General features: G+C 51.1%; 1 protein-coding gene across 4 annotated transcripts in view; it reads left to right on the top strand.

Moving 5' to 3' along the window:
• Window positions 1–11,722, top strand: part of SPINT2 (serine peptidase inhibitor, Kunitz type 2) — a 36,862-nt gene extending 25,140 nt beyond the window's left edge. Inside the window, exons 2-7 of one of the 4 annotated variants that reach the window (XM_032248922.1) lie at window positions 4,367–4,537; window positions 7,257–7,316; window positions 8,508–8,561; window positions 9,341–9,502; window positions 9,771–9,809; window positions 11,090–11,722. In XM_032248922.1, the coding sequence (XP_032104813.1) occupies window positions 4,367–4,537; window positions 7,257–7,316; window positions 8,508–8,561; window positions 9,341–9,502; window positions 9,771–9,809; window positions 11,090–11,253 (650 nt within the window). In that variant the 3' untranslated portion in view covers window positions 11,254–11,722. Of the gene's footprint in view, window positions 1–4,366; window positions 4,538–7,256; window positions 7,317–8,507; window positions 8,562–9,340; window positions 9,503–9,770; window positions 9,810–11,086 lie in introns of all 4 variants that reach the window. The other 3 variants (XM_032248921.1, XM_032248923.1, XM_032248924.1) reach the window with 3 other exon arrangements.
• Window positions 11,723–12,208: the final 486 nt, after the last annotated feature.

Genomic DNA, 12,208 nt, shown 5'->3' with positions numbered 1-12,208 from the left:
TGTTGCCCAGGCTGGAGTGCAGTGGTGCAATCTTGGCTGACTGCAACGTCTGCCTCCCAGGCACAAGTGATTGTCCTGCCTCAGCCTCCCGAGTAGCTGGGACTACAGGGACGTGCCACCACGCCCGGCTAATTTTTGTATTTTTAGTAGGGTCGGGGTTTCACCATGTTGGCCAGGCTGGTCTCAAACTCTTGACCTCAGGTGATCTGCCTGCCTCAGCCTCTCAAAGTGTTGGGATTACAGGCGTGAGCCACTGTGGCCATAAAGAGACATTTCTGAATTCTCCTGGGACAACAGTGAAATTCTGTCTGTCCTGCCTACTTTACCCAAGGAACCTGAAAATAAGGCTGTTTTCTGAAACTTAAACTACTGAGTCAACGTGTGATATTTAGAGCAGTTGTGAGTAGCTGTCTAGACATGGAATGGCTTCCCAGGCTCACAAGACTTGTCATGAAGACCCCGGCGTGTCGACAGAAAGTGTCCAGGCTAGAAGAGGCGCTGGCCCATAGCAGCAACCCAGAAAGGAAGTGTCAACCAGGTGCAGTGGCTCACACCCTTAATCCCAGCACTTTGGGAGGCCGAGGTGTGTAGATCACCTGAGGTCAGGAGTTTGAGACCAGCCTGGCCAACATGGCGAAACCCCATCTCTACTAAAAAAATAAAAATTAGCTGGGTGTGATGGTGGGCGCCTGTAATCCCAGCTACTTAGGAGGCTGAGGCAGGAGAATTGCTTTAACCCAGGAGGTGGAGGTTGCAGTGAGCCCAGATTGTGCCATTGCACTCCAGCCTGGGCAATAAGAGTGAAGCTCCATCTCAAAAAAAAAAAAAAAAAAAAAAGGAAGTGTCTCAGGGACAGATTGTGACTGTGATCTGGAAGAGCTGGCCTGAGCCATTCAAGGTTTTTTTGCACCTTCTACAGAGCTGTGCGGTTATTGCCAGTTATTGCAGTTACTGTGAGCATTTGGTCTGCTCGAGAGATCCCGGTGGTGAGAATGTTCTTAGGAATTGTACAGTAAACTAACTTTATTCTGACTCCAAGCATCCTGTTCCATTGACACTTGCTTTCCAAGATGGTTTGCTGGCTCACATCAGCATACAGCCTGCTTGACAGAATGCGCTGATGTTCTCACTGTAAATTCATCACCTGCTGCTGTGGTCTCATGTATCCCGTGTGCTGTTAGCTGGGGCCAGTGCTCCTGTGTCTCCTCAGCACCAGGGCCTTGGCAAGAGTGCATGTCTGCGCCTATAAAGATGATGGCCAGGTTCTGGGCAGGGTTGAATTCACCAAGGCAACTGCCATCCATCCCTCGATAGACATTTTTTCTCCTTCTACACACTCTCAGGCGTCTGCACATGCCACGTGTACCTGGCACCCTTGCTTATAAAAGTTACCAAATTCCTGCCGTGACACTGTGGGTCACCCTGCTTCATTCTTGGGTATGGTGTCTGGTGGTTCCTGTCTGGCTGCCCTGTGTTGTTGGGCCTTCCCTCAGGTTATTGGTTTTTGTTTTGAGGTGTAATTCACATTTCATACAATTCGCCCATTTAAGGTGTACAGTTGCCCTCTCAAGTTTATTGTGGACAAAGGCTGTGTCTGACACTGCTCGGAAGCTAGGACACAAAGCAACCAGTGTCTGCCAGGGCAGCAGGGAGGCTGCTGATGCCTCAGCAGCCATTGGGTGCTCCGACCTTGATGCTGTTTTCAGCTTTGGATCGTAACTGGGTCCCAGGTGGTTCCTCTTCATCTCATCTTGTTGGTGGCAGTGTTGCTTCCAGCATTGGGCTGGGCTGAGTCACACACCAGAGTACCTCCTCCTGCTGTTTTCTCTGGGCTTTGTTGATTGTGTGTTTTGTGACCTTTGGCATATTGTACCTGCTCCAGGTGTACACCCGGCTGGTTCTGGTTGATGTGTAATGGACAAAAGGTGCCCCTATTTAAAAAAAAAAAAAAAAAAAACTTTCTTTTTTTCCCCCACCTGTAATCCCAGCTACTCAGGAGGCTGAGGTGGGAGGATCACTTGAGCCTAGGAGGCAAGGCTTTAGTGACCCATGGTCCTGCCACTGCATCCCAGCTTGGATGACAGAGGAAGACCCTATCTCAAAAACAATTACATAGGCCAGGCATGGTGGCTCACGACTGTAATCCCAGCACTTTGGGAAGCCGAGGCGGGCAGATCACCTGAGGTCAGGAGTTAAACACCAGCCTGGCCAACATGGTGAAACCCTGTCTCTACTAAAAATATAAAAATCAGATGGGTATGGTGGCACACGCCTGTAATCCCAGCTATTCAGGAGGCTATGGCAGGAGAATTGCTTGAACCCAGAAGGTGAAGGTTGCAGTGAGCCGAAATCACACCATTGCACTCCAGCCTGGGCAACAAGAGTGAAACTCTGTCTCAAAAAAAAAAAAAAAAATTGTACATCATAAAATCACTCATATCATCCAAGGATGTTTAGCACCTTCTACAAAGCTGTGCAGCTATTGCCACAATCCAATTTTAGAACATTTTCATTATCCCCTAAAGATCCCTGTACCCGTCACTCCCCATTCCCACCCCCGGTACCTGGCAACCACTCATCTACTTCCTGTGTCTATTGATTTGCCTTTTATGGACATACTGTACACTTTCATTCATATGAAGTATCTAGATAAGGTACTTTCTAACGGGTGACTTTTCATGGTTAGCTTTCTTCAAATGATAGGGAATTCCTGCTTCAGAATGCTTTTTCTGCTGTGCTACTTGCGTGTGATTTGTTGGTGTCTGTGGGATTTCCTTGGAGGCATATGTGTGTGTGTGTTTTGCACAGTACCAACCTTTTTTATCTGTTGATTAGTGTTCTGTGGAACATCTGGTTTCATGCCCATCACTGTGACATATTTTGGGAGACACAACAGAAGATATGTCCCCAGTGGGTGAAATAAACCTAACAAACATGAAAACAACTAGCGAGGAGTAAATGATATCTAAGCAAGCATTCAGCTCTGGGATGCTATTGTTTGAGACATGTTTATCAAGCAGCCTGTGCCAGGCTCTGCACAGGTTGGAATGCCCTTGTGCTGAGCAGGCAGCGGCGGGTGGAGCCCAGGGTCAGGGCGGGTGACACCGTGATACAGGGGCAGACTCAGAGCCACGCAGCCAGGCCATTCACTCTTTTCAGGTTGCTTCCCATCCTTCCAGTGGAAAGGCTTATTTTGGTGCAGGTGATGCTTCTAGCAATTGTTTCTCTCTCTCTCTTAAAATAGAGTATGACCTTTTGCGAGAAATGTTTCTGGCTTTTGTTTCCCTTTTACTAAAGTAGGGCCAGATTTGAGGGCGCCTTGAAACCCAGACCCATTTTGGTGTGCCCAGACAGGAGCTATAACAAGCCCTGGTGCAGGGCTAGGACCTGTGTTATCTTTGGAGCCACGGGCTGGGCTGCAGCCACTAGAGTTAAGAAGCTTCTTTCTTCTGACCTGTGTCAGAGCTAAAAAAGAGAACAAAAATTAAAAAAGAAAAAAGAAGCTTCTTTCTGAGGCTCTTTCAGCAACTTCAGTGTCCCGTGGCCTGCCTGGGCAGAGAGTGGACAGGAAAGGTTAGGAAAAGTGTGCACGTGAGGACTTTCAAGGGCGCTGACAGCACCCCTCCTTCCCAGCCTCACTTCTCCGGCTCTAACCTTTCAGCACTAAGCTCCCTTTGGCCCTGTGGGATGGGGCAGCATCCAGAAGAGTCCTAGAGTCTGTTTTTGTTTCTGTTTGGTTTTTTTTGCCTTTAAAAGTCATGTTTCTGTTGAGCACGGTGGCTCATGCCCATAATCCCAGTATTTTGAGATGCCAAGGCGAGCAGATTGCCTGAGCTCAGGAGTTGAAGACCAGCCTGGGCAACATGGTGAAACCCCGTCTGTACTAAAAGTACAAAAAAAATTAGCCCAGCATGGTGGCGTATGCCTGTAGTCCCAGTTACTCGGGAGGCTGAGGCACAAGAATCATTTGAACCCAGGAGGCAGAAGTTGCAGTGAGCTAAGATTGAGCCATTCTAGCCTGGGTGATGGAGTGAGACTCTGTCTCCAAAATAAATAAATAAAGTCATGTTTCTACACTGGATGTGCACGTCTTCAATAATGTGAACAGGGGACAAAACACAACTGAAATACAGTTCAGTGGGTGGGTTGGTGTCTTTGTTGTTGGGTGATGTGTTTCTTTCCTGTACAAGGAAGGAAGCACTGAGTAGGTCTGTTGGTGACCTGGGTTTGGGAAACAGCTCAGAGGAACTGCTGGAACTCAAGGCTCTGATTCTCCTGCACAAGGGGATCTTTGTATAGGTCTGTGTGGGTCCTTCATTGCCAGTATTGCCCTGCCAAGCTAACGGGCTTGTGATTTTTGTTGCAGACTTTTGCCTGGCTTCGAAGGTGGTGGGCAGATGCCGGGCCTCCATGCCTAGGTGGTGGTACAATGTCACTGATGGATCCTGTCAGCTATTTGTGTATGGGGGCTGTGATGGAAACAGCAATAATCACCTGAGCAAGGAGGAGTGTCTCAAGAAATGTGCTGCTGTCACAGGTAAGACCGTGGTAGTTGGAGCTTTTGCTTTTTTTTTTTTTTAGAGAGGGTCTCACTGCAGCCTCCACCTCCTGGGCTCAAGCAGATCCCCCCACTTCAGCCTCCTGAGTAACTAGGACTATAGGCACATGCCATCACACCTTGCTCATTGTGAAATTTTATGTAGAGATAGGATTTCCCTGTGTTACCCAGGCTGGTCTTGAACTCCTGGCCTTGCGTGATCCTCCCACTTGGGCCTTCCAAAGTGCTGGGTGGGATTACAGGCGTGAGCTACTATGCCCAGCCAGGTTTTGCTATTTAGAGACAATTTATTGACTGGAATGTGGATACTTCTGCTCTTTATTAGTTCTTGACAGTGCAATCTGGGTGGTGTTTTAAAAAGCAGAAGAAACAGGCACTGTGTGAATGTCCTGGTGGCCGCACAGTGGTTTCACAGCAGACCCTCCCTCCTCCTCTTCCCAGAGAGGCAGTGAGACGACAGGCCGGAGCTGGGACCAGCATGAACCAGCTTCCTTTCTCCCACCTCTCACTGCAAGTCTCAGAGCAGAGCGAGGAGGAAGTAGCCTTGCCTTCTTGAGCAGAGGCTTTTTGATCCACTCCAACAGGGCTGCCCCTCTTATTCCCTGAGTATTTGGGTTATGTTATTTTGTTTTGAGATGGAGTTTTGCTCTGTCATCCAGGCTGGAGTACAGTGGAGTGATCTCGGCTCACTGCAACCTCTGCCTCCTGGGTTCAAGTAATTCTTGTGCTTCATTCTCTCGAGTAGCTGGGACTGACTACAGGCACGCTTTCTCACACTTGGCTAATTTTTGTATGTTTTGCAGAGATGGGGTTTCACTGTGTTACCTAAGGTGGTCTAAAACTCCTGAGCTCAAGCAATCCGCTTGCCTTCCAAAGTGCTGGGATTACAGGCATGAGCCATCGCGCCCAGCTAAACATTTTCACTTTAACTGGGGGGAAAAAAAAACAATTACACTGGTCTTTAATTAAAACATAAATAAAAATATTTCTGGGCCGGGCGCGGTGGCTCAAGCCTGTAATCCCAGCACTTTGGGAGGCCGAGGCGGGTGGATCACGAGGTCAAGAGATCGACACCATCCTGGTCAATATGGTGAAACCCCGTCTCTACTAAAAACTACAAAAAATTAGCTGGGCATGGTGGCGCGTGCCTGTAGTCCCAGCTACTCAGGAGGCTGAGGCAGGAGAATTGCTTGAACCCAGGAGGCGGAGGTTGCGGTGAGCCGAGATCGCGCCATTGCACTCCAGCCTGGGTTGGGTAACAAGAGCGAAACTCCGTCTCCAAAAAAAAATAAAAAATAAAAATAAAAGTATTTCTAACTTTTTTTTTGATGACTTGATGTTGTTGCTGTGAGCCACCGTACCTGACCCAGTTACTGTATTTTTCTATCGTCTGCTGTGATTCGGTATGAAGGAGGACTTGGTAGAAATATTTTTTGCTATCTTTTCTGAGCTGTCCCAGTCAAGAGTTGACTTTAGCAAATGTATGTGTCCATCCTGGCTATTCCTTATCTCCTCAGGAAGGGAGTTGAAGTATTGAGAACTCAGGCTGTGGACAGTGAGCATCAGCCAGGGGACGTGTGTGGCTGTGTGTTGCCGAGAGCAGGCAGGTTAGCTGTCTCCCTAGAGTCGGGCCCCACCTTGTGGGTCCGGAAAGCACATATTGGCATCTGACTGGATGTGATGTATGTCTCTCGAGGCGCCCCCATGTGAGTCTGTAAAGAGCTAAAAACTGTGAGAGCTACTAGTTCCTGGTGTCCTTTGCCGGCATATTCTCTCCCAGGTAGGCAAGCTCTGTGGGAGGGCAAGTGAGAATGAGAATTGGTGCTAACCAGGGAGCAGGCACTCGTGTCCCTGGGCCTGTACCTTTAGTCCACGCAGGCAACTCGCTAGTCCAATGGCCAGAAGACCACTTGATGAAAAGAGAGGCAGAATGAGGGGAGCTGGTTTGCCAGGTGACCGTTTAACAGCATCAGGCTAGGCCAGTCCTGAGGACGCAGGGGAGCCAGGCTTCCCTCCGTCTTGGACAAGGTGTAGGAGATAAAATAAATGCCATGTAAAATTTATTATGTTAACCTTTAAAAATTTTTTTTTTCTTTAAAGAGATGAGGTCTTTTTATGTTGCCCAAGCTGTTCTCAAACTCCTAGCCTCAAGTGAGGCCCCCAATGACCCTTCAGCCTTCCAAAGCACTAGGATTACAGTTGAATTCGTTAGATGAGTTGATACAGTTAAGCAGATTATTTGACTCTGGAAGTCACTGGGTTTTTTCTGTTTGTTTTGTTTTTTGTTTTTGAGGCAGAGTTTCACTCTTGTCACCCAGGCTGGAGTGCAGTGATGCCATCCATCTCGGCTCACCACAACCTCTGCCTCCCGGGTTCAAGAGATTCTCCTGCCTCAGCCTCCCAAAGTGCTAGGATTGCAGGTGTGAGCCTCTATACCTGGCCAAGTCACTGTCTCTTTAAAATCACTTTGAACATCTTTGCTTTGCAAGTTCATCTTAAAGTTTTCTCTTCAGGAGGTAATCTTAGTTCCTTATTTCCAAATTGTGATGGGCTTGTTGTGGTCTGGCATGCGTGTTGGAGGTCCCATGTAAAGGAGAAATGGATGCTGTGGTGAGAGGCACACAGGGCCAGCTCATTCTTTGTCACCAGCAGTCTTGGAGGTGCTTTCTCACTGTGCTGTTTATTTGTCCCCTTGCAGAGAATGCCACGGGTGACCTGGCCACCAGCAGGAATGCAGCAGATTCCTCTGTCCCAAGTGGTAGGTTCTTAAAGAGTCCGAGATGGAGTGAGGCCACCGTGGGTCATTGTGAAAGGATACTTGTAATTTGGGAACTGTCACAGGCTTCCCTCTTGTGGTTCTGTTGACTCAAAATTGGCAAACCAGGGGCTCTGCCTGGCTGCCGGCTTCTGGCTCCAGTATCCTTACCTGGGGGAGTTTACACTGTCCAGCTGACAGAGGGGCCGGGGATCCTGCAGCACTTCCTGGCTGGCCCGTACCTCCTCCTGGAAGACAGGGGCTGGAGGTGGCTGCTGCTTGTGAGGCTTAGGCCCCTCCTTGCTGTGCAGTTCAGCTGCTGTGCTGGCTCCACTCCCCGCCTGTCCGCCTGTCTGCCCGTTCTGCCTCCTCTGCTTCCTTTGCTCCCTGTTGCCGTCGCTGTCCCCTTCCCTGTGAGCGACCTCTGTCCTCTGCCACCCCCGCCTCCCCGCCACTGCAGTGCACGATCTCAAGACATGTGTTAGCTTGCTTTGTAGTGCTGGCGGCTGCTGCGCCATTCCTCCTTTATGGTTTAAGGACTGCATCGGGCGCCTGGGGTGAGTGGTCCCGATGCACTGCCAGGTAGCAAATGCACTCTCGGGGCAGTCCCCAGGCCATGGGCTTTGGGAGGCTGCCATGGAGGGGAGGACTGCACCGCACCCCGCTGGAGGATGGGACTCTGAGTGCACTGAGTGCACTGTAGCTCAGCAGCTGTTGGGCAGCTGGCTTGCAGAATGCTGGGGCGTTAGGGTAGCCACTTTCCAGCTTTGCTAGGCCAGGAGTTCCATGCCTGTCCTGGCATTGCTCTGCCTGGCTCCCCGTTTGTTCCCTGCTAGCCCCCTGCATGCCAGCTCTGGTTTCCATTCTGTTGGAGAGGAACATTTCCCTCTCACTGTATTAGAAAGTGCGATCAAGTCTGTATTCCTCATCCCATTAGGAGCTGTGGTGGGCGTGGTTTCTATAGGAACCCTGAGGTGGTGGCTGGGCTGCCTCATCCATTGCTCTCAGTGTGCGTGTAAAGCGAGCTCATTATGGCTGGGGTGACACGGCACAGCTGCCCATGGAAGGGGCTCCACACCCCTTCTTAAAGGCATGGTGTCCACACTCCTCAGCGGGCCCTTCCAGCCCCAGCCCCAGCTAGGCCCGTGTCCTGTGTCTGGCCCAGGCTCCCTGACACAGATGTTTGTGTTTCAGCTCCCAGAAGGCAGGACTCTGATGACCACTCCAGCGATATGTTCAACTATGAAGGTAAAACTCCAAAGAGGCCACGTGAGGTGGCTCATGCCTATAATCCCAGCATTTTGGGAGGCCGGGCTGGGCTGATCATGAGGTCAAGAGATTGAGACCATCCTGGCTAACACGGTGAAACCCGGTCTCTACTAAAAATACAAAAAATTAGCTGGGCGTGGTGGCACGAACCTGTAGTCCCACCTACTCAGGAAGCTGAGGTAGGAGAATTGTTAGTTAGGTCTTGAAAGACAGTTGCGGATTTCCACTGAGGAGGTTGTAGAGCAGGGCTCCCCCCTCCCTGGGTGGTGGCAGCCCCCTGAGATTGGGGTCAAAGTGACAGGCCCCACATGGATGCCTCACCAGCAGGAAGATGTGCTTTAGAGGTGCAGCCTGGAACATGGCTTTAGAGTCTACATTGTTCCTGCACCCCTCACCAGCGGCTCGGCTATGGGCACATGACTGTCGCCCTGCCTCAGAGTTTCCATGTGTCAAATGAAGGGTCCCTCACAGGTCTCATAGAGACTCAGCCACTGCATGTAAACGGCCTAGAACAGGGCCTGGCAGAGAGCAGTCTTCAAAGTAATGCAGTCTCAGCTCCGGAGCCATCATGTAGACCTTGGAGCAGCGTGTCTGAATGGCTGGACTGGCCTTGGCGGTAATTTACGGGCTTCTCTACCAGACAGAAATTTCTCCATTGGCTGGAGCCAGGAGCCCCCGCAGTCACGTTCACGTTCTAGTTTGCTTCCCCTCCTTGCATACCCTGCTCATTTGTATTCCTTGGGCTGTCTTGCTCCCAGAATACTGCACCGCCAAGGCAGTCACTGGACCTTGCCGTGCGGCCTTCCCACGCTGGTACTTTGACGTGGAGAGGAACTCGTGCAACAACTTCATCTATGGAGGGTGCCGGGGCAATAAGAACAGCTACCTCTCTGAGGAGGCGTGCATGCTCCGCTGCTTCCGTGAGTCTGGGGTCCCTCAGCCTAGGAAGCTGCTGTTGGCGGAGGAGCCACATCCTTGAGAACCCCCATCCATCTCCCCATCCCTCATATCTGAAGGCCTTGGGAATGCTGTCTTTGGGCCCTCCACAGTGGCAACTAAGCCCAACAAGAGGTGGAAGAAAGTCCCTCAGAAAGAGCTCCCCGTGGAGGCCTTGGCTGAGGGACCTCCGGGGGCAGCTCTGTGGGGTGGGGGCTGTGAGCTCACCGCACACTGTGCGTTCTCTTCCAGGCAAGCAGGTGGATTCTTCCCTGCCGCTTGGCACAAAGGGTAAGTGGCCCCTTACCCTCCTCCTGCCATCAGCCTGCCTCCTCCCTTCCTTGACAAGCTCAGCCTTGCCCAGTTGTGGTTTACACTGTCCTTCATTGGGCACATCTTATTTGCAGGAAGTCATGTTTCTGCGTGAGAATGGCGGGATGGTGGCTTGTCCCACTCACTGTTCAGTGTACACCAGTGTTGTACATGGTTGGGGCTGGAGTGAGTGAGTCACGAGGCAGGCTCTGCTCAGGCCACCCTGGTTACTGCGGACGAGGTTTTCCTGTTGGGCATTTGGGGACTGCTGCACATGGGCCTGAGGCTGGCCTGAGGTGTGGAGGGAGCCTCCGCTGCTGTACTGTATGGGGTATAAGAGTTGGTCATGGGTGACAGGATGGAGGGCCAGGGGCCAGGGCGTTTCCCAACACAGTCTGGCCTGTGTTACCAAGAGAGTTGCAGGTGATAATGTTGGCGCAAAAGACCTGCCACACCGGTCTGGCCTGTTTCTCGACCTGCTTCCCTGTCTGTGAAGGAGCCAGGACCTGGCCCACGAGTCTGCCCTGTCCTAGCAGTGAAGCCTGGTTTCCAGGCATGGGGCAGGGAAGCAAGCAGTCTGGGTCTGCAGGGTGACCCAGAAGGGCCAACTCTGCAGCTCCACAGCCACATGGGGGAGGCTGCCACAGGAGGTCATGCTCCTTAGCTGGAGCCCCTCCTGAAGAAAAGCATCTGTGCTGACAGGTGGGACCACAGTGGGGCAGAGACTATTAAATTTGCCAGGCAGTGGGAAGGTGAGAGTCCCCTCCCGGCACAGCTCTGAATACGCCTGGCTTCTGCCCTGACTTCTTTCTGTTGGCAGCTCTCAGCATCCCAGCCGCCTGCAAGGCACATCTTTTTCTAGTGCGGGTCAGGGGGGGGGTGGGTGGGTGTGCACAAAGTCCCTGAGGGTTTGTGTGTGCACGCCGGAGGTAAATATTTTTTACACCCTGTGCCTCTCTTGGCCTGGGGCTCCTATGCAGCCCTGAGAGTTGGGTTTTTAGTTCAAAAAGAAGAAATACAAACGGCCACTCTGCTGGTGTGCACATAGCATGGCGTCTCCTTTTTGGGGGAATCTCCTTGGTGACTTCTCTGGCAGGCTGCGTCCTCTTCAGCTGCAGCTCTGTACACCTCTGTGTTGGGAAGGGACATTTGGTCCTCAGCCTGGGCCCACCTGGATTCCCCAGGCCCTTGGTGAGCCCTACCCTGGCTGCAGCTCCCCTTGCCTGGCCGGTCCTGAGGCCCTCTCTCGTCCTCAGTGGTGGTTCTGGCGGGGCTGTTCGTGATGGTGCTGATCCTCTTTCTGGGAGCCTCCATGGTCTACCTGATCCGGGTGGCGCGGAGGAACCAGGAGCGGGCCCTGCGTACCATCTGGAGCTCTGGAGACGACGAGGAGCACCTGGTGAAGAACACATACGTCCTGTGACTGCCCTGTCACCAAGAGGACCAGGGAAGGGAGGGGAGACTATGTGCGTGTGTTTTTAAAAGCGATTTTTAAGAGCGATTGACTTGGATTTGTGCGATCATTAGGGCTGAGGTCTGTTTCTCTGGGAGGTAGGAAGCTCTTCCTGGTCTGGCGGGGGTGGGTTTGCTTTGGAAGTCCTCTAGGGAGGCTCCTCCTCATGTGCGTGGCCTGTGGTCTGGCAGTAGCCGTGAGTTGTTTCCTCACTGGTAGATTTCTTTTCTCCAGGTAGAGTTTTCTTTGCTTATGTTGAATTCCATGGCCCTTTTTCTCGTCACAAAAGTGATGTTATAATCGTTTCTTTTGTTTGTCTGATTTGTGGGTTTTTTAAAAGTGTAAACAGAAGTTTTTTATTAGCATTCCTGCAAGTAAAATGTACAAGTTTAATAAAAAGGGGCCTTCCCCTTTAAAATAAATTTCAGCATGTGCTTTCTTTATGGGACTCCTAATTTCAACCCTACCAAAATGATCACAGAACGCTATCTGAGGTGTCCCATTCTAGAAAATAGCCCCTTTCAGGACTTTTTGAATGCAATCCACAAGATGAAATAAATGTCTTATTACTGAATGCCCATGAACTTTTACCAAACCACGCTTAGCCTCACCACCTGTGAACTCTGATTTTTTTTTTTTTTACTCTGTTTCACTTTTTAAAACTTCTGGCTACAACCCTCTGAACTGATCTTGATGCTCCACTGTAGACTGTAGCCCACATCTTAAAGCACTGCCCTCAGGGCCACAGGAGGGGCGTGTGCCATCCAGGGAAGACAAGACCTTCTGGGGTTGGAGGGGTTTAACAGTCCTGGTGGCATCCGTGACTCTTCTCTCATGGTTCTGCGCTCTCTGCATCTTGAACGGGTGGTGGGAGGCGCTCTAGGTCAGGCCTGGCATTGCCTGCACTGGCTTTTCTGTCAAGTCT

Source organism: Sapajus apella, unplaced genomic scaffold, assembly GCF_009761245.1.
Source record: "Sapajus apella isolate SASKATOON/1434 unplaced genomic scaffold, GSC_monkey_1.0 scaffold68, whole genome shotgun sequence".
In the NCBI taxonomy this organism is placed as follows: domain Eukaryota; kingdom Metazoa; phylum Chordata; class Mammalia; order Primates; family Cebidae; genus Sapajus; species Sapajus apella.
The sequence above is the reverse complement of the archived record's forward strand: the minus strand, read 5'-3'. Positions and strand labels throughout refer to the sequence as shown.